Raw genomic sequence first — 18,349 nt, 5'->3', positions numbered from 1 at the left:
GAAGAAAGAGGAAAGCATTCCCTATAGCTACAGCAGCTGAAGAATGTTCAGTGTTATTCCTTTCTTCCTTTGAATAGAATTATTTTCTATAATTAGGAAGTTTTGAACAGTACCCAGAATAAAAATCATTACCTACTTTTTCTATAAAGGTCTGCTAGAGAAAGGCAGGTTCAACTGTATGATGCACCAGCCAAACTGACAGCTAAGCTTGCTGGATGATTTCTCTCTGCTCCCACCACAAGATGCACTCCTTACAATTAATGGACTTGATAATCCTTATGGCTCCCTTCCAACTTGAGATCTCCTACAACAGTGCATCTCATTCAAAAGCAACAAAGGTTTAATCTAACAGGTGACAAACAGCATATTGGCTTTTACTGACTCAGAACTGGAACACTGGTGTGCTTTTTTCACATGTAGTCCTCAGCTGTTCTGGCTCAAGGTTGGGACTTCTCTGCATGACAGCATTCCTATTTCACCATAGCTCATCTTGAACTGGACAGTGTCTTAAGGTCTTGTGAGGGCATTTCTTAATGACCCCTCCACAAATGCAGAATGGAAGACAACAAAACAGTAGTATGTGTTACTTTTCTTCTAGCCTTTTAAATTACCACAGGGGCAATGTGGCAAAATCCTATATCCGGAACAAGCGAAAAAACTGCCAGCTTAAATTTAAGTCCCTGACAGTTATAGCTGAATAAAAAAAATGCATGACATACAAGACTCCTCTGTGAAACAAATCTAGCAGTGGGCTGACCTTGAGAAGTTCTCTTACACTGTTTTTTAAAAATCATCAATATATCATACACTCAAAAAGACTGAATTTGCATAATTACTGTGTTATTTCACTACAACATACTTTCTAAGACTTATCCTGATGAGATGAAGACTAGGCAGGGCAGCATATATAGGTGGTGTTTATAATGGATTAACTGACATTACAAAGTAAAACCTGCAAGTGTGAGGGCTATTAGTTCCTGTTAGACATTATTCAGTTTACTGCTATAGCCACTTGCTCTGTCTTGCAGACCCCAGGTCACCTGAGTGGACAGAAATAGTCTGTGCTGTCTTCAGGCATGTCCTGACCAGAAGTTTGTTTCTTCTGCCATTTGTGTTTTCCTTACCTTTCCATTGCTTTTCTCTAACTGTCCTCAAAGCTGAAGATGTGCAACATGAGAAAAGGATGGTCTTCAACCATTTTTAGGCCCTTCTGTTCAAGTCACTAGGTGGACATACGAAAGAACAAATAACTGAGTAGGGGATGGTACGACTGTATGGATAACAAGACCTAAAATTTAAATGGAGAAGAAATCCCTCTCTCAGACAGCCTCTCTCTTTTATTTACACTTAGACTCTAATAAATGCTGGGAGAAGGAGCTGTGAATTTTTATCAAAGCAGTGTAAGCATCTCTCTCAGCTTCAATCAGTATAGTCTATTAACCTACTAAACTACAAAGTTTATAGTACAGAAGGAGCTCAAATTATGATTGTGTCTAACAGGTAATTGTTTGTAAAATATTTTGTTTCCCCCTCCCTTATTACATAACAGTTCACCAAAACCACTACAGTACCCAATACTCCTCTCCTATGAAAAAATGCATTACAGCATCAGACAGCACTGCTGAAGATGAAACCATGTCAGGTTTATTAGCACCACTTATATGTTTTACTCCTAGCCAATTATGATATTTTAAAACAAGGTAAAAAGTAAGTTTCATAAGAGAAGGAACAATGCCCCCACCTTTGTTGCTAATTTGAACTTCAAAAGCAGATCAATGCTATATGTAACAGAAAAGTTTGGAATCTCTTCCAAAGTGGGTAATATGGACCTCTGGTAAATGTTGTTAAGCAAAGCAATTAAGCAACATTGATCTCTAGTCAAAATTTGACTTAAAATATATCCTCTGTAAAACAAATAAGCTCAAAACGGTCTATTTTTTTATGGAGAGAATGCACAGAAGAAACCATAGAGTTTCACTAATATCAGTATTAATGCTGCATTCAGGGGACGGGCCAAATACACTAATCAACCACAGAAAAGACTCTGCCTTTACTTAGGGGCTAAACTAAGCATTGTACCATGCCAGCAGCTCATTCTTTTCAGCTTTCTTCCTTAGGACTTGACTGGATTTTGAAGCACTTGACTGAACAGCAGGCAGCACCCAGAGAAGTTTTGCTGTGTGACCACATAAGTCTGCAGCAGTTTGTTAATCCCTAATAAATTCACTATTGTTTGTAAGCCTCAGCTTCCGTTTTTTTGTATATTAAGTACTCTGAGGCTATCAGAGACACTGGGGCTGCTGCTCTTGGTGGTATGATTAGCACTTACCCTTCCCCCCTCTCCAAGGGACCACAAGAGACAGGGAGGACCAGGAAGGAATAAAGCAGATCTCACCCTAAACTCACGTTTATCAGATAAACGCCACACCAGCTCGAAGGGTCGAGACTAGAACAGGAGCAACTGTTACTGTTGCCTGATTTAACACACTTGCACTCCAAGGATCATTTCTCGGCAATACAAAGTCAAAACACAGAGGGTGTTTCTCACATCAAAAAGTTAAGAAAGCACAGCCAGTCAGGAGACATTCAAGACCTTTCACAGGGGTAGGGAAAGCGCATGGAAAGCTGAAACTGCAAACCACCACCTTCCCAAAGCAGTTAGGAATAAGGAAGATCACAATGGTTTTAGCAGTGAGGACACTGGGGAAAAAGAGACACCACCAAGAAGCAGACCAATACATTTTGCTTGTCAGAGGCATCAACACCAACTAATGTGTTACTGGGACAGACCTGTTTTCCTATTATTCTGCAGGTTTTTCTTCAGCCCTGTCCTCCTCACATCTGAGACCCAAACACCTGAAGCTCCCACTGAAAGAAAAGCTGAGCAAGTGGCATTACCCCAACTTCTGCCTGGGCAGACAAATGTCCTCAGCTTCTTTGTCAAACAGCAGGATGTTTCCATTTACAAACACAGTTGCTAACAGCAGGCATAACTTGGCCGGGAATAAGAATGGGTCCCCCAGGACTTCTAGCCTTTCCCATTTCAAAATATCAATGCTCCCCCTTCCTGCCATAATCACACACAACCATCCCCCCCAAATGTGCAAATAGAACAGCGTTTTAAGAGAGAAAACTTTAAGAGCATCAGAGGGACAATACTGGGTTTGATCGGGAGTGAAACATATCAGGAAATAGCTGAGAACAAGCGAGTAACACACAAATGACTCAGGATCCATTCCCATTACAATGGGGAAAACAGGCAAGTCTTTTCCACACATGGACGGATCCACCCACCCTGGGTAGAAAAGTACAGAACAAATGCCAGTATTTTGTAGTGACTTCAAGAAGCCCAAAATATTTTTCATAAGAAAATCATCATCCTAATATACTGAGAGCATGGCTACAATAAACCTTGATTCTTTTCTGATTTTCAATGTAATCTGCACAGAAAAAGTACAGCTGTTGTAGTGGGGCATGCAGTATTTTGAGTCATACAAGTAACTTGCATAAGTCCTGGGTTTGACCTTTTTTTGTAATTACAGTAACACTCTTTGACACTCCAGCTTTTACTTTTACAAAGTCAATGTAACAGATCACCTGCGCTTTGCGGTTGTTACAAAACACATTAAAACCAGCTCGTCATTTCTATTTTCATTGACACCGTGTAACAGCAGAGCGCAGCCCTGTGACCACAAGACATAAGGCTTGCAGTACATGGCACCCAAGCCCCTTCACATGCCACAAATACTGCCCTTCCACTGCTCAGCCTGCTGGAGGAAAAACCAGCCATCCACAGAGATTCTGCATTCCCTCCATCTGAGCGACTGAGGGGTCAGACTCACAGTAAACTTTGGATTGACGGCTGGTTCCAGAGATGGATGCGACCCGTTTGAAGGGGAGTAACAAGTGCACTCTCAGCACCAAACAGATCAGCTGCAGACAAAAGGCAGCACGCACGCCAATGACCCTTCTAAACACACCACATGCACCAGCTGCGACAAAATAGTTTACCTTCTGTTCTAGGCACATCGGTGTTAGAAAAGGAGGCAACCTAGGTGGCAAAGACCACATTCAGGAACGGCTGTGAAGAACAAACTAAGGGCAGCAGGTTATCACTGCAGCGCTAGTTTTGCTGGAGCGTAAACCAAGTGCTCATGCGATTTTGAAGCATAATTATTCACAGTTCACCTGAGTGCAGGTCCCCAGCGCAATTCATGCAAGAAGTAACCGAGAATATCTCGTTTCGGATACTGGTAGCATATCAGGTCACTCCCATCAACTGCACCTCCCTCTCCTGCACTGAGGTTTCCAGACCTAAAACCCGCAGCAAACAGCTCTCTACCTTCTGTCTCTGTGTAATTAGCTCTATTAATCCCAGGCTATCCAAGCCCCCTGGCGTGGCTCTGCTTTGGCGTTAATCTCTGCCGAAGTCTCTTCTTCCTCCCTACAGAAAGCCATTTAAACCTTGGCAGCCTTTCGGTTTAGAGCGATGTTCTGTCGCAGGGGGATTAGCCGCACACTGTACGAGTGGGAAGCACAGAGAGCTGCCACACCTGGCCTGCCTACACCGCAAAAAGGGAAGGAAAAGTTACTTTTTCAGAGAGCCACCGCTCGGGACAAGGCAAGGGCTCCCATGGAGCCGTGTTCCCCGCGGGCGCAGGCGGCTGCACCCAGGGACCGAGCCCGGGGCTGAGCCGCAGCCGCCCTCCCGCTCCCGCCGGCAGGAACTGATTAGTCATTAGCGCCGCACGCGGGGCTCGGGCTGCCCGGCGGCGGGGCCGCCTCGGCCGGGCGGGAGAGCTCCGGGGGGAGGGACGCGGAGGGGGCCCCACTCACCCCATGAGCCAGTCCATGGCTGGGTCCCGCCGCGCCGGGAAGCTCCCGCGGCCGCCGACTCGCCGCTCACCGCCCGCTCATGGGGGCCGGGGCCGCTGCGCGCTCGGGACTCCTCCCTCGGCCGCTGTGTCCGTCGGTCCGTGCCCCGGTCTGTCGGTCGGTCCCTCCCCGGCCGCGGGCGGGGCGGCCGCCGGGTGCCCCCCCCAGGGCTGACACTCGCGCACTGGCGCGGCCGGAAGTAAACACACGGCGCTGGCCAACCCGGAAGCGGCCCCGCGCCGCCCGCCGCCCCACCGCGCGGGGCACGCCGGGAGGTGTAGTCCGGCCGGGCACATCCGCGTCAGTCGGGCCCCTGTGCGGGAGCCTCGCACCGCGCCCCGTGTCGGGGCCTCTGAGGCAGCGCTGGCAAGGCAAATTAATGTGTTAATTAGAGACGGTGATGAGAACCGGGAAGTCCCACGGGGTCGCCAGGGACTGACCCAAGAGTATCCTGCAAAAATGACCGAACAGCTGCTGAAGGGACGATGCCTATCCCCAGAGAGCCCAACACTGCACCCTTTGAGATGGACACAACCCTAACTTTTGAATGTAAATCCTTTCCATGCGGTTCGCTGATGCACAGCATTCCCACAGGCTCCGTGAAAGTGACGGATAGATATTCCCTGATAGATCGGCACCTGCTCGGGTGGGCATGATGGCAGGGCAGAGCTGCTGGACACCATCCCATGCTTTGGAGACGTGTGTTAGCTAACCCTGCCTTAGGGGAGAGTGATGGGTATTTCACCCGCCAGTTTTCCAAGGGAAGAACCTCCTTTCCGATGCTGCTTGAGCCATCAGCCTCCTTCCGTGCCCTGCTTCCCCCGGTGCGGTCCAGGGGCTCCGAGGGCCCTCCCAGCCCCACGCTGCTCTGGGAGCCAGGGTCCCCAGGGCCCCTCATCCCACAGGCCCCACCTGGATCCCCACTTCTCGGGGTGCATGAGCCAGCCCCAGCCACCTCACGGGCTCCGAGGACAGCTCCAGCAAGGCAGCGTTATCCTGGGGCTGGTTCTGCATTGCAAGGGGATGTCGGGGTGACTTCATAAGAATGCTTCTCGGTCATAGTTGTTTTGTACCTCTCTGTCTTAAGAGAGTAGAGTTATTTTGTATTAAAAAACATATTGTGGTAGAGTTATTTTTATTAAAAAGCTTATTGTGGTGTAGTTTTGGGAGCGGACCTTCCCTTTGAAATCTGCTTTGCACTACACATGACTGCTTTATTTTGCCATTCTCCTATAAGAAAACTTCAGCCTGAGAATTATCTGGAAATATGGCAGTGTAACATAAGAAATGGAAGGCCAGAACTTAAAAATTTATGTTGTCGATGTTCCAATGAAGTGTTTCTCTTTAATACATTTTATCTTCTAATTGGTTTTAGTTTTACTTATCCTTGCATTCAGGAAATGAGCAGAGGATAGGAAAAAGGTCTTACAGCAAAACCCTTATACTTTCCTGAGTGGTTGGGGCAAGGATTTTTTACAGTGTTTAAAATACCAGATCAAACCATCTGCAGAAAATAATTATCCTTTATGCAGACACTCGATCCAGTCATTATCTGCAAACATTTGAGACCAGATGTCCCTCATTTGAATTATGTTTTCTTGTTGCCCTTTGTTACGGGTATTTTTAGCCGGGCACTTGAGGATGAGCTCCATCCAAATTTACTGTGGGATGCATTGTACCAGCAGTAGGGTGTTTAGTCATATGACACATGTTTTAAGATGACTTTTGATACAATGAGTTTGTCATGTCAGATTAGCTGTTTTCCTTCTGATTGTATCAAGGAAAATATACAGCAACTGGCACTAGGAGAATTACTGGTGCAAAAAAAAAAATCAGAAAAGGAACATCTATTTAATTTATCTTTTGTATCCCACCTTCCAAGGGCACAAGGCCTTTATCTACATCTCACCTAAGGTGATTATTTTACAATGTTTTTTTTTTCTCCTTGGCATCATGTAGACTTCCATTGACATTACTGTTTTCTTTGGGGTTTTTGGTCTGGTTTTTTTTTTTCTTCTTCCTCCAGCCGCTGGAAACCGCAGAGATCCCTCCGGCAGGCCGAGCAATTCCCGTTCATCCCAGTTCAGTCAGGCCCCTCCGTGAGCAGCCCTGAAGAGCAGAAGCTGTGCCAAGCCCAGAGCAGTGCCCGGTGGCTGTCCTGCAGCTCCCCTTCCAAGCCCTCTATAAAATGCATCACAGCAATTATTTATTTGGCAGCGGCGAGCCTGGGAGGCTGCAGGGCTCCTTTGTGCTGAGCCCTCTGCACATGGACAAAGAAAGGGCGCTCCCTGCTCAGAGCTTGTTGAGAGCAGGCCCTGTAGGACATGAAGATAAGGTGCTTAACAAGCGCTGGTCGCCGGCATACAGATGTGGTGGGGAGCACAAAGGATCTGGAGGTTTATAAAGCTTGACGTTGCAGGGTTTTGCATTCACTCTTCCCTGGATTACTGTTCCACAGCTTACTCGTGTCTAACAGGATTTAAAATGTGAGATTATTGACAGGCAGTCTGGGCAGAACGTGTGCCCCGTGGGCTTGTGGGACCTGCACTGTAGGGCTTTTGGCCTGTGGCACACAGCAAGAAATACTGAATTCACTCGCTGCTCTCCTCCTTGTTCTGCCACTCACATCCCCTGGCCTGGCTGGCGAAACAGGAATCCAAAACAGTGCATTCCCTGCTCCTCCTGACCTCCAGGCATAGCGTGGCTTTGTTTCCAGGTGTTCATCAGCAGCACCAGTGCTTTTCAGAAAGTGATGGGAGGCTGGAAGGGATCCCATGCAGCCCAGAGCATGGGAGTTGGGGCGGATGAACATCTCACATGAGGATTTGGCAATTGTGTAAAGCTCTGCAGGGCTCAGTATAAAAGCCAAAGTACAAGATAGCATGGACCTGAGGGCTGTCCCTGTCTGTCAGAAGGCTCTGTAATGTCCCATAACCCCTGAAGTAAGACACAGCAGTCCCAAAAGTGACTCAGCGCTGGCTGAGAGCTGCCTTCAAATAGCAAGTGTGAACATTTACTTCCTTTATTTTGTCCCACTGTTCTCATGACTAGATGTGTGTGAAACAGGATGGTTTTATAGCCATCCAGACAACAGCTGTCTTATCTACCTGATTTTCATGTTCTCTTTTAGTTGGCTTGCTCTGCCTGTCTGATAATAAAGTGGTACCGCAGAGGGTGAGCGGCTATGAGGAAGTAATCAAGGCACCAGTCTCTTTGCAACTGTCCCTTTACTGCCTCTGATTTAATTGTCACTACCTCCTGCAGTGGGAAAAGTGCAGCGTGCAGGTGGGCAAACACCACCTTGCACAGCCAGCACTAAGGAGTTGGAGTGAACTTTGCTCCTTTATTGGCTTATTGCACCAGGAACACCTGTCCCTCCTTCACCACCCCCTCGTGATTTGGGGCCAAGCAGCCTCAGACCTGACACCTCCACATCAGCCTCGCATGTTCCCTCTTCTCTCCTTGCTCTATAGGAACGGAGCAACGTTTAGGGCTCTACGAGTTTTCCTTCCTTGATATGTAGCTGTGTCATTCCCATGGAGCTCATCTTACCCTGGACAGCTGAGAGGCCTCAACAGGCAGAGATGTGAACCCATTTGCCGAGCTGAGGCATTTCCAGTGGGTGGCAGGGAAGCAGAGCAGGTGATGGCTGCCCTGACACAAAAGGGGTGTGACATTTTTCAGCGAGCTGCAAATCTGCAGCTCCAATCTGGGTCTTCAGCAGCAGAGGAGATATACCCAATGCAGTGTATCTCCAGGAGATGTGGCAGGCTGATGGGCTTCGGTTCAAAATTGTTCTATTTGTGAAGCCCTGAATGCGGCACTGGCTCTTTAAGTCAAAAACATCCACACACTCCTTCCCTGAGACAAAACCTCTTTGTCCCTGAGCGTGAAACATATTACGGTTCAAATTCCTGCAGAGCCATTAGAAAAAGAAAAGTGCATGAGTCTGACAGCGTGGGCCTGCCTGCAACTCTGAATATGATTATTAATCATGCTAGATATTAATAAAAGCATCTCTTCTTGGTTGGAACGTTTGATTTTTTTTTTATAAATAAACACTGTGAGTGGTTATAAATATTGATTGCTGCCAGTAATAGTAAGACCTTTTACATATAGTCTTGCAACAAGACATCAATCTGGCTGAGGACCAGATTGGAAACAATAAATACCATTTTGGGTCCTAAACTGTCTGGGAAATATGGCTTTTATTCTGATGTCTGAGAGAAGGTGAAACTTTAGGGAGAGGGCTGCAATATCTGTCCTTGACAGTCTGCATTTCTAAGGATGTTGACCCAGGTTCAGTTTCTCTTTCTTTCTTTTTTCAGTTACAGAAGAACCAAATTATTAGGTATTTCCTCTTTCAGACAACTTATGAGTGGTTGTCAAAACATGAGACTGGTGGTGACTGGCTTTTAATTTTCCCCCCACTAATGAGGCATTAGTGTGCAGCGTTTGCCTTTTGCCTCAGCCTCCATATCTGGAAAATGAAGAAAAATCCCACTTCCCTGTGCATCAAGTCTTGTGAGAGATGATGTGTAAATGCCCAGAAACCTCCAGTGCTTAGGAGTGCGAAAAATTAGGTGGATTTCTCTGTTCCTTCCAGTGTGGAATACAAGAATTACGCTAAAATGAACTGAATTCATTTTAAAGAAGAGGGAGTTTTCATTTCATCTGGGCAGCTTGGGAAATGCCACTCATGGGGTCAGCATGCCTGGGTTGGTCTGCATGTGTCAGAGAGCTCTGTAAGGGGATGAGCGTGGGTTTCCTTTTGTCCCAGTGCTGGCAATTCTGCGTCACTGTGGACAGGCTGTAACCAAAGTGACGCTCCCAGCACGCCTGACCAATATCAGCCCATTGGAACGGCCCCTTGGAAAGGGGAAGCAGAAGACACACACTAGCTCTGTGGTGCTGTTCCTCCTTACTGATAAGCTCTTCCCTGAACACGTCTTAATCTCCTGGAGAAAAGGGTGCAGGGTGAGAAGTGGGACATATATTTTGAAGTTTGGAGAGGGATGTTCACTGTGGGGTTGGGATATAGGCCACCCATAAGCAAAAGTTGTTGTATGTAACTGGAAGCCAGGGCTTGTCCATCCCCACTGGTTTTGCAGGAAGATGGAGACAGTGCCGGAAATTGTTTGCATTATTTTCCTAAAACTGCATCTCTCTCACAGATGGCAAAACTCCCTCTAGGCCTCCTCCTTGAGGAGGAGCCAGCACGCTGCAAAAAGCCTGCAAGGCTCTTTTTTTTAGAGTCCTGGCTGCTTTTAACCACTCCTTGACATTATTTACAAAGGCAAGGAACAACTGTCTGGCACGTCTTGTCCTCGGGTACAACTGCATGGAAAGCAGTTCACCAAACAACCTTGGAAGCACCTCGGAGCCTGCGTCACACGTCCTGCAGACCAAGGAGATGGGCAGCTCACCTGTGCCCACACAGGGCTCATCTCACGCAGGGCAGTGTGCCCCCCACAGCCAAATGCCCAAATGGGAGCAGCTGGGTTTGCAAGCCACGGGAGGATGGTCAGACTGTGCCAGGATCACAGCCAGGGGTTTGCTTTGTGGGTGCTGCGTGCCCGGCTCGGAGCGAGCAGCGAGCGCTCAGAAGAAGGTGGGTGCGGACGAGCCGCTCCGGGGCGCAGCCCGCTGCCCTCTGCCCGCGCTGCCGGGGCTCGGAGCCCCGCGGGCAGCGTCCAGCCCGCCGCTGGGCTGGTGCCTGCAGTGCAAATAAGGCCTCCAAATGATGGCTGCATTAAAGTGTTCCCAGCCCCCACCGATTACAAAGGGTGCCTGGCAGAACAGGAGTCTGTTTGTCTGCTGCGCTCTGCACAAACAGTCGCTTCTGTAAATACATTTCACATGAGCAATTAGCCCCGACAATAAAGAGGTCCCATCTCTGCTGAGCTCTTCGGGGAAGCTGCTCTTCACCGGGCACAGAAGAAGGCTCAAACAGCAATCCCCCACCGGCTGCCTTCCCTGGGAGACCACGGCTCTGGGTCTGCCAGGCATCCCCTCTGCTCTGCTCCAGCCCTCTTGGCTGGGTCTCGGTGCCTTGGCATGACACCGTGATGTGACTGCTCTCAAAACAGCCCCTGGGTGATAACTGAGCACCCAGTGGCCTGGGGCTGCACAGGGAGGGGACAAACATTGCTCTCCAGCTCCTCTGACACCCTGGGGGCAGGGAGAAGTTATTTTAAGGGTACAGGAAATATTATGCTGTGAAATTGAAGCTGGCTCCCACTGTGCTTGGAAACCACCCAGCCCAGCTCAGCAGCCATTCTTATCACTGACTAAATGCACTTGTAATGATTTCTCCTTTCCCTCCTTCCTCACTTTACTAGCATTTTTCTCCTCTTTCATCTTGCACAATTAAATATGAAAACCAACCCAGGAAAAGCACTAATCAGTTGTTATTCATGCATACTTGCAATGCCAGGTAGAGGCCTCAGCTGGACAGCAGGGCTCTCCGTGCCAGGCTCTGGTCATTGCAAAATCCACAGAGAATTATAAGCACCAAAGCCCTGGAAGTCCTGGCCCCACATGTGGAGGGGAGATGTCAGATGTGATGAGCATATTGTGGGCAACGTGCCTTGATGCCTCTTCTTTTTACAGAACATTCTGTGCTAAAAAAAGAAAAATTAAAAAAAAAAATTAAAAGGTAGAAGGAAGAGGCAGGGAGAGGTAGAAATGAGAGAGTCACCCCCAGGCATCGGGCAGCCTCCTGCCTGCTGTCTTAACTTTCCAAGGAGAGCAAGTCCTGTGTTCCATATATCGCTGTTGTGGAGGGGAAAGGGGCTTTTGCTAATGCTGCTCCCTCTTTAATTTCTAGCCTTGCTGCCTGAAAGCAGTTCATCCTCTCTAAATCTTTCCAGAAGCGAACACACATCTTTTTCATGGAGCAGAAATTGAAGTGCTCCTATACTGCTTTGCTGGTATCACTGGAGTCCAGCTCCAAGAAGATAGCCAGTCTGGCAAAACTTGTGCAAAACAAACAAACAACCAGACAAAACAGTGACACATATCCGTTAATTTATTTAAGAACATCAGAGTATTTCTGTACCACTACTTGCAACTGAGGAATAAAGTGCTATTCCCTGCCTTTGAGGGGGAGCAAGAAGCCGGTGTGATCCCTGGCGGCAGCCTGCTGTCCTCCGGACTCCACATTCTATGAAGACTCAATGGCACCATCTGATGGTTGAGAGGAAACATTCATGAATTCGTGAATACTCCTTCAGTGCTGACACAGGGGAAGCAGCAGCACTGAAGGAGTAGATTGAAAAACGGCTGACAGTGAGCTTGTAGGGCACAATCACAAAAATATAGGATGCTGCTGAAGCTCCCCAAAATCAGCACAGATCAGAGTGCACTGTGCAAGACTGGTGTGCTAGTAGAAACAAAGAAAAAGTGCTGCCACAGCAGCACAGACAAGGGAAAGCTGAGCTGGAGCTACTGGAGAGGATTTGGTGTGTATAGATGGCCATGTAAGGCTCTGTTGATGCAGGTGGTTCAGACCAGTGGGGATTTGTTTGGTAAGTGCCCTCCATTGATTTTTCTATGTATAGGAAGTGTTGATTTCTCCAGCAAAGTCTGTAAAGGAAGGTCTGGTTTATTCCATGTCTGCTTTGCAGCATTAGCAGTGGAAGGTGACCTGTCCTCCTTGACTCTGATGACTGCTAAGGCAGTAAATGCAAGGAGTCAGCTAAATTTTGCCCTCTGCTCACAGTAATCTGCTACTACATGAAATCCAGAAGGATAGGGTGACAGGTAAGGAAGCTTTGCCCAGGGCAACTTCCTCAGATTTGTTGGGGTACAATGCTGCCATGAATGAGTCATCACTTAAAACAGATACCACCATTTGCTTCCTCAGCATGATTTGTGTATGTGGAACCAGCTGGAACAAATCCCTGGAGTTTATCTTTGTGGGAGTATGGGAGTACATCCATTGGTCTTTTCATGGGATCAGACCTGTGTGTCTCATGTGCAAACTGGGGCCACATGAGCAGCTTTTAAAGGAAGACATGAAAACTCCTGTGCTGGGCATGCTGGGGATCTGGCTGAGCTGGAGGTTTTCTCACAGAATCCACAGGCTCTGTTGTCCACAAACTTACCCAAAAATTAATTACTTCTCTCTGCTAGTCCTAATCTGTCTGCAGGGAAAAACATGGCCACTACCAAATCCCTCCCAGGTCTGCAGTGGGGGCTGTAGCAAGATGTGAGCTTTCCTCCATCTGCAAAGGGTCACTCCTCCTTCCCAAACACTGCCTGCCTGGGCCTGCCTGGTCCAGCACGGGGCAGTTGTTGTCTGCCTGTTGCTTAATCTGGCTGATGTCAAAGGGAAGTCTGCTTCCTGGGTGGAGCTGATGGATGCAAGGGAAGGCTTGATCTCAATCTGCTTCTGGCAGCCAGCACCAGTGCTAATGCTTTAGATGGCTCATTAGTCATTTCTAGAGTGCACCAAGGCACCTGAGAGTCTTCCTGGGGATGTGGGGAGAGTGAGGCAACACATTTTATAAGGGGCTGGGCAGCAAGTTGCTTGCGTCATACCTAGGAAATCAGCCCAGAGCAGATATGTGGTTTCTGGCTGTAGGTCCACCAGGTTTTTTTGATGCCCCAGCTGCCCAGCATGGTTCCTCACCCTACCACCTGATTGCTTGGGCAAGGTGAGCCTGAAGGGATGGGAGAAGCAGCCCAAGGGGTGTAGGATTGTCCTTCAGGAGTAGCAGGATGCCACTGTGCTGATCATTACCATAGGTAATTTCCCCAGCAGACTCACAGACCTATCTGCTTGTGCCATCAGTGTGAGTCTGCACAGAGATGCAGTCACCTGTTAACCAGCTGGTGCAAGTCATGCTGGCAGCCCTGAAATGTGGAGAGGGTGGAGGGGGCACTTCCATGGACACAGCCCCTTCAGGAATTCTGTGCCACGGATGAGCAGAGACCATGGAGGCTGCATTCCCATGAAAGGCACCAAGCTTTCCCTCCCCTGTTCTGAAACCCTAACTTAGGGGAAAATGTCCTCCCCTTCCTCCACTGAGGAAGATGGAGATGATTAATAAAGCCACACACAGCCAACCAAAGCAAACAGGCAGTTCTGGCCAGGCTAAATCCCTGGCCCTCTCACTGCAGTTCCTGTTACTTTTCCCTTAACTCTCAGCTTCAAGGTCCCTCAGAAAAGCATTCTCTGGAGGTTGCAGAGAAGAAACAAGGAGAGGACAAGCAAAGAGGTTTCCTGAAACCAAAGGCCTGAGGGGGACATGTAAGAGGAGTGGATCAATAGCTGCACTTCTGAGAGCCTCCAGGCTCCCTGGATCAGCAATAATAGCGGGCTGAGCTCATTGCTAATGGCTTTGGTGGGTGAGAGAGCCAAGGGCAGCCTGTCTGCCTTAGAGAGAGCCTTGATGCTGTCTCTGTGCCTCTGTCAGCAGCACTGCCTGGTGCAGGAGGAACCAGGAGGATCCTTTTTCATTACTTCTCTGTACATGGATCCTGTTTTTTGGTGAGGAGGGGTATCAAGACTTGGTCTTTGACTGGGTGCTATCAAAAGAAGAGTAGAACTGGCAAAACCACAGAGGTTATCTGAACTGGATTACTCCCTGCTGTGATCTGAGTTATCTTGCTGCTTGTATTCTCTTTAATCCACCCTGATATAAAAATACCCCAAGGAAGGATAATTGCCCTGCACAGGGAAGTTATTCCTCTTCCTAAGAGATATCCATACTCCCAGTGCTGCTCTGCCAGGCACCAGATTGCCTGGCTTTGAAGGAGTACAAGGTGCACACTTGTGGAACTGGGGTGAAACCAATTACCATCAGGAGTCCAGGGCCTGGTGAAGAAGGCACCTAAGCTTCATAATTCTTGTTTACTGCCTCCTCCTGCTTTGCCTGGCAGGGTTTACCTCCCCTGTGCCAGCCTTGCACCCAGGGCTGCAGCATGGAGAACCAGGGTAATGTGAGTGATAGGATTTTCAGAGGAATACTGAATTTTCCTTTTTTCTTCTTTCCTTAGGTTTCCACAGCTAAACAAACTCCTCAGGGATGAAAGCCCTTTGGGGGCCCTGAGTGACCCTGAGGACTAATTATGGGGCCAAGGGGGAAGAGGAGAGGGCAGAAAGTTCAGTCATCAGAATGCCATCCTGCTGTGCTGTCTCAGTGGTATTACAGCCTCAGCTACAGCCCTCACAGGCACCACCTAGCCAACCAGTGCCTTCACCCTGGTGGAAACTGCACTTCTTCCATCTCCAACTTCTCCATACCCTCTGTGCCCTGCCCTCAGCATGGTGCCCAGGGCTGAACGCACAGCTGTCTGCAGCAGGGGTAAGCCCCACAAAGCCCTGAGCTCCTGGGTGTTTTCTCAGGGGCTTCACAATAAAAATATCCTGGTCACCTGTGCCAGTCTGTCCCAGAGGTTTGTAGCAAGTGAGAGGCAAGCATGCCAGGTGCCTGTGGGGAGCATCTTCTGCACATCCTGGCTGCTGCTCCCTAATGGATGGTCTGGTCAGCAATTAACAGGGAAAGCAGAGCAGGGAGAGGCAGCCCTGGCAGCGCTCTGACTTTGTGATGTACTTTTGCAAGTACAAGCAAGGGCTGAGGAATGTCTCTGGTGGGGGAACGTTAATGCTGCCTGGCTGGAGACAAGGCAGTCTGGCCCTTGCTCGGGCACCACCAAGTCTGCTGGACAGGGGCTGTGGGGGGTTCCCAAATGCAGACGCTTCGTCACAGCACTGGGCTCAGGGGATGTCAGGGCAGAGCCAAAGCCAAGCCTTGAGACAGGCTGAAGGCAGCAGCATTCCTGCCCATCCCAGAATGATGTGCTGAGCCAGAGAGGATTGCTGCCGGGCATTTCTCACCTCCTGCAGTTGGAGGGGACTGCACAGATGTGTCACAGCTGGCACGTGGAATCTGTAAGGCAGCGGTCACTTGTCACTGGCCTCTCTAATGAAGGAGAGAGGGTGGGATGTCAGTAAAGAAAGAGGTTTTGGGGTGCAGAGCAGGGTCTCCTAGAAGTGAACTGTAGCATCTTTTACAGCCTTCTGTCCACAGCCCAACAGTTGGTGCCTTGAGTTTATCAGTGCTTCAACCCAAATCTGGTTCTCAGTGGGTTCAGAGATGTAAAAGACTTGAACCACATGGTTCGAGTGAGTGGAGCAGCACACGGGTGGCTCTTAGGAGCACATGGAGCCCTTCCTTTCTCCAGTACCTAATGTAGCCTGGAGATGAGATGGGAGCTGGATACTGCAAACATTAGGGTTGACACGTTTTTCCCAGCCTTGCTGATGAAGGACAGGTTGCTTGCAGGGGCACTGAACCTCCACAGCCTTGCTCTTAATGCTCTTAGTTTGCACTTGTAGGGTGCAAGAGATTTCAAAGCTGGAGCGTAGAGTGGCACTGACCCTTCCTCAAGTCACAGCCAGGCTGGGGGCTTCTGGCCGATCGAGGGCTGTGGCCTTGAAGATGTCTTCCCTCTCCAGAATTCTGTCCTGCATCGCTCCAACAGGATGTGTGAACAGCTGTTTGCCTTCGTCCCTCTTTCCTCTCCTCCTCCTCCTCTTTGTACCAACACCTGCAGCAGTGCTTCAGCACCCTTGCTCAAAGGGGTTTCTCCGGCACCGAGTGTCACCGAGCTCTCCTGAAGGACACCAAACGAGGGTTAACTTTTCTCCCTGGTGTTGCACAGACAGATCTGCGGTGGTGTGAAGGCTCCCAGTAGAGGCCAGTAGAGGCTGCTCGCTCTCCTCGCTCTCCTCGCTGCAGGGCCGGTGCCTGCAATGGTACAGCTCAGGGACTGCCCTCCCCTCCCCTCAGGTGCCAGGGAAAGGTGTCCCACAAAGCTTGCTTTGAGCTTGTCCCCATTGCCTCCTCTGACACGGCCTGGCTTTGCTGTGGCCTCAGCTCCCGGGGATGGAAGCAGCCCTTGGCAGTGTGATGGATGCTGTGGATGCTGTGAGGTCTGTAAGAAAGGACCAAACTGGGCAGGGTGGTCCTGTTCTCCTACAACACCATGACCCCAGATGGCCCCAGGGGTTGTTATCGAGGGGAGGTCACTGGGATGAAGGGAGCACACAAATATGTGTTTGCCAGCAGGACATGCAGCACCCCATTTCCAGCCCATGGTGGATATTCAGGCTCCTGCTTCCTTCTGTTCTGCATCCCTGGCTGCTGCCAGCCTTGACTGAGATGGAGACACCATGTCCTCTGAGGAACAAGCCCCCATCTCTCCTGTGCTGGGCTTTGGGGAGAGGCACTGGTAGCCCACTCATCCTGGATGGATGGATGGATGGATGGATGGATGGATGGATGGATGGATGGATGGATAGATGGATGGATGGATGGATGGATGGATGGATGGAAAGGCTCCCTTGGGGTTAGCAATCCAGGATCAGAATGTGTTGTGTGGAGACCCAGGGCACAGTGGTGACAAGTGCCACAGCCCAAATCCAGACCAGCTGCCCACTTCCATGCAAGGTGGATCCATTTACACCCAACATGCATCTCTCCGAGACACACACCACACCTGGCCTGGGATACTCAGGTGTGCCTCTCATGGAGGTTGTGCCTGCTCTCAAGAAGCCCTCTAGGTGCTGTTGAGGCTTCATGAAGCATCTTGGAGCAGAGTGCTGGGATCCCTGATGACAGCAGGGTTGAAGAGTGATGCCATGAAAGAGCAGGATTGGAAAAACTGGAAGAAAAACTTGAAGAAGGGCAAAAAAGGGAAACTATGGGGCTGAAGCAGCAGAAAGAGAACAAAATGCCATTCCTACAAACCTCCTCCAATTCCTTTGCCCACGCCATGCTTTCCTTAGCCCAAGCAACTGTCCCTGTGTCCTTCCCTGGCAGTGCTGTTGAGGCAGTGCCTTACAGACACAGATGTGCACTGGTCAGGATGCAGCTCTGCTCCCAGCAGGACTGGCTGTGACTCAGAGGATGCCTCAGGGGAGCAAACCAGATGAGGAAGATGCTGCCTTTTTGTTGTTTGGAAATGAAGCCTCTTTTTTAAAAAATTGAGGCCTTTTTAAATTTGCTGAGGTGCTTTGCCCACTGGGCAGTGACACACTCAGTGGAGAGGAAAGAGGATTGCAATTAGTGTGGGCTGTGGGCAAGATGGGAGCAGCTGGGTCATGCCATGGGCATCTGAGAGGCCAGCTGGATTTGGGCACAGTCAGATCCACACCGGTATTCAACACAGATGGTTCCTGCAGGAGAGGATTTTTGTTTCCATTGTTACCCTGGTGCCACAAAATGCAATTTTGGGAGGCATTATCATTTACCTTGTTCCTACCAGCACAGCTCCTTCCTGGCAAGGCAGTGAGAAGGAGCAATGCTGGGCTGCCACTGTGATCTATAGGGGTTGCAGCATTTTGGGTCAGGGCACACATATTTAGAGGTAAATCTACAGCAGGAAAACTACCTCTCCTTGTGCATGGTGGCTTTATTAAATAGAAATAAATAAAGTATCTTTAAAGAAGAGGCAAAGGAGA

At 49.2% G+C, this 18,349-nt stretch overlaps 1 protein-coding gene across 1 annotated transcript in view; it reads right to left on the bottom strand.

The window, feature by feature from the left end:
- The window catches only part of MOB2 (MOB kinase activator 2), a 109,100-nt gene extending 104,104 nt beyond the window's left edge, over positions 1 to 4,996 (bottom strand). Inside the window, exon 1 of the mRNA XM_030240496.2 lies at positions 4,837 to 4,996. Within this exon, the coding sequence (XP_030096356.1) occupies positions 4,837 to 4,853 (17 nt within the window). The 5' untranslated portion in view covers positions 4,854 to 4,996. The remainder of the gene's footprint in view (positions 1 to 4,836) is intronic.
- Positions 4,997 to 18,349: the final 13,353 nt, after the last annotated feature.

The sequence above is a fragment of the Serinus canaria genome, chromosome 5 (assembly GCF_022539315.1).
Source record: "Serinus canaria isolate serCan28SL12 chromosome 5, serCan2020, whole genome shotgun sequence".
In the NCBI taxonomy this organism is placed as follows: Eukaryota; Metazoa; Chordata; class Aves; order Passeriformes; family Fringillidae; genus Serinus; species Serinus canaria.
This window is presented reverse-complemented; position numbering and strand designations above follow the sequence as displayed.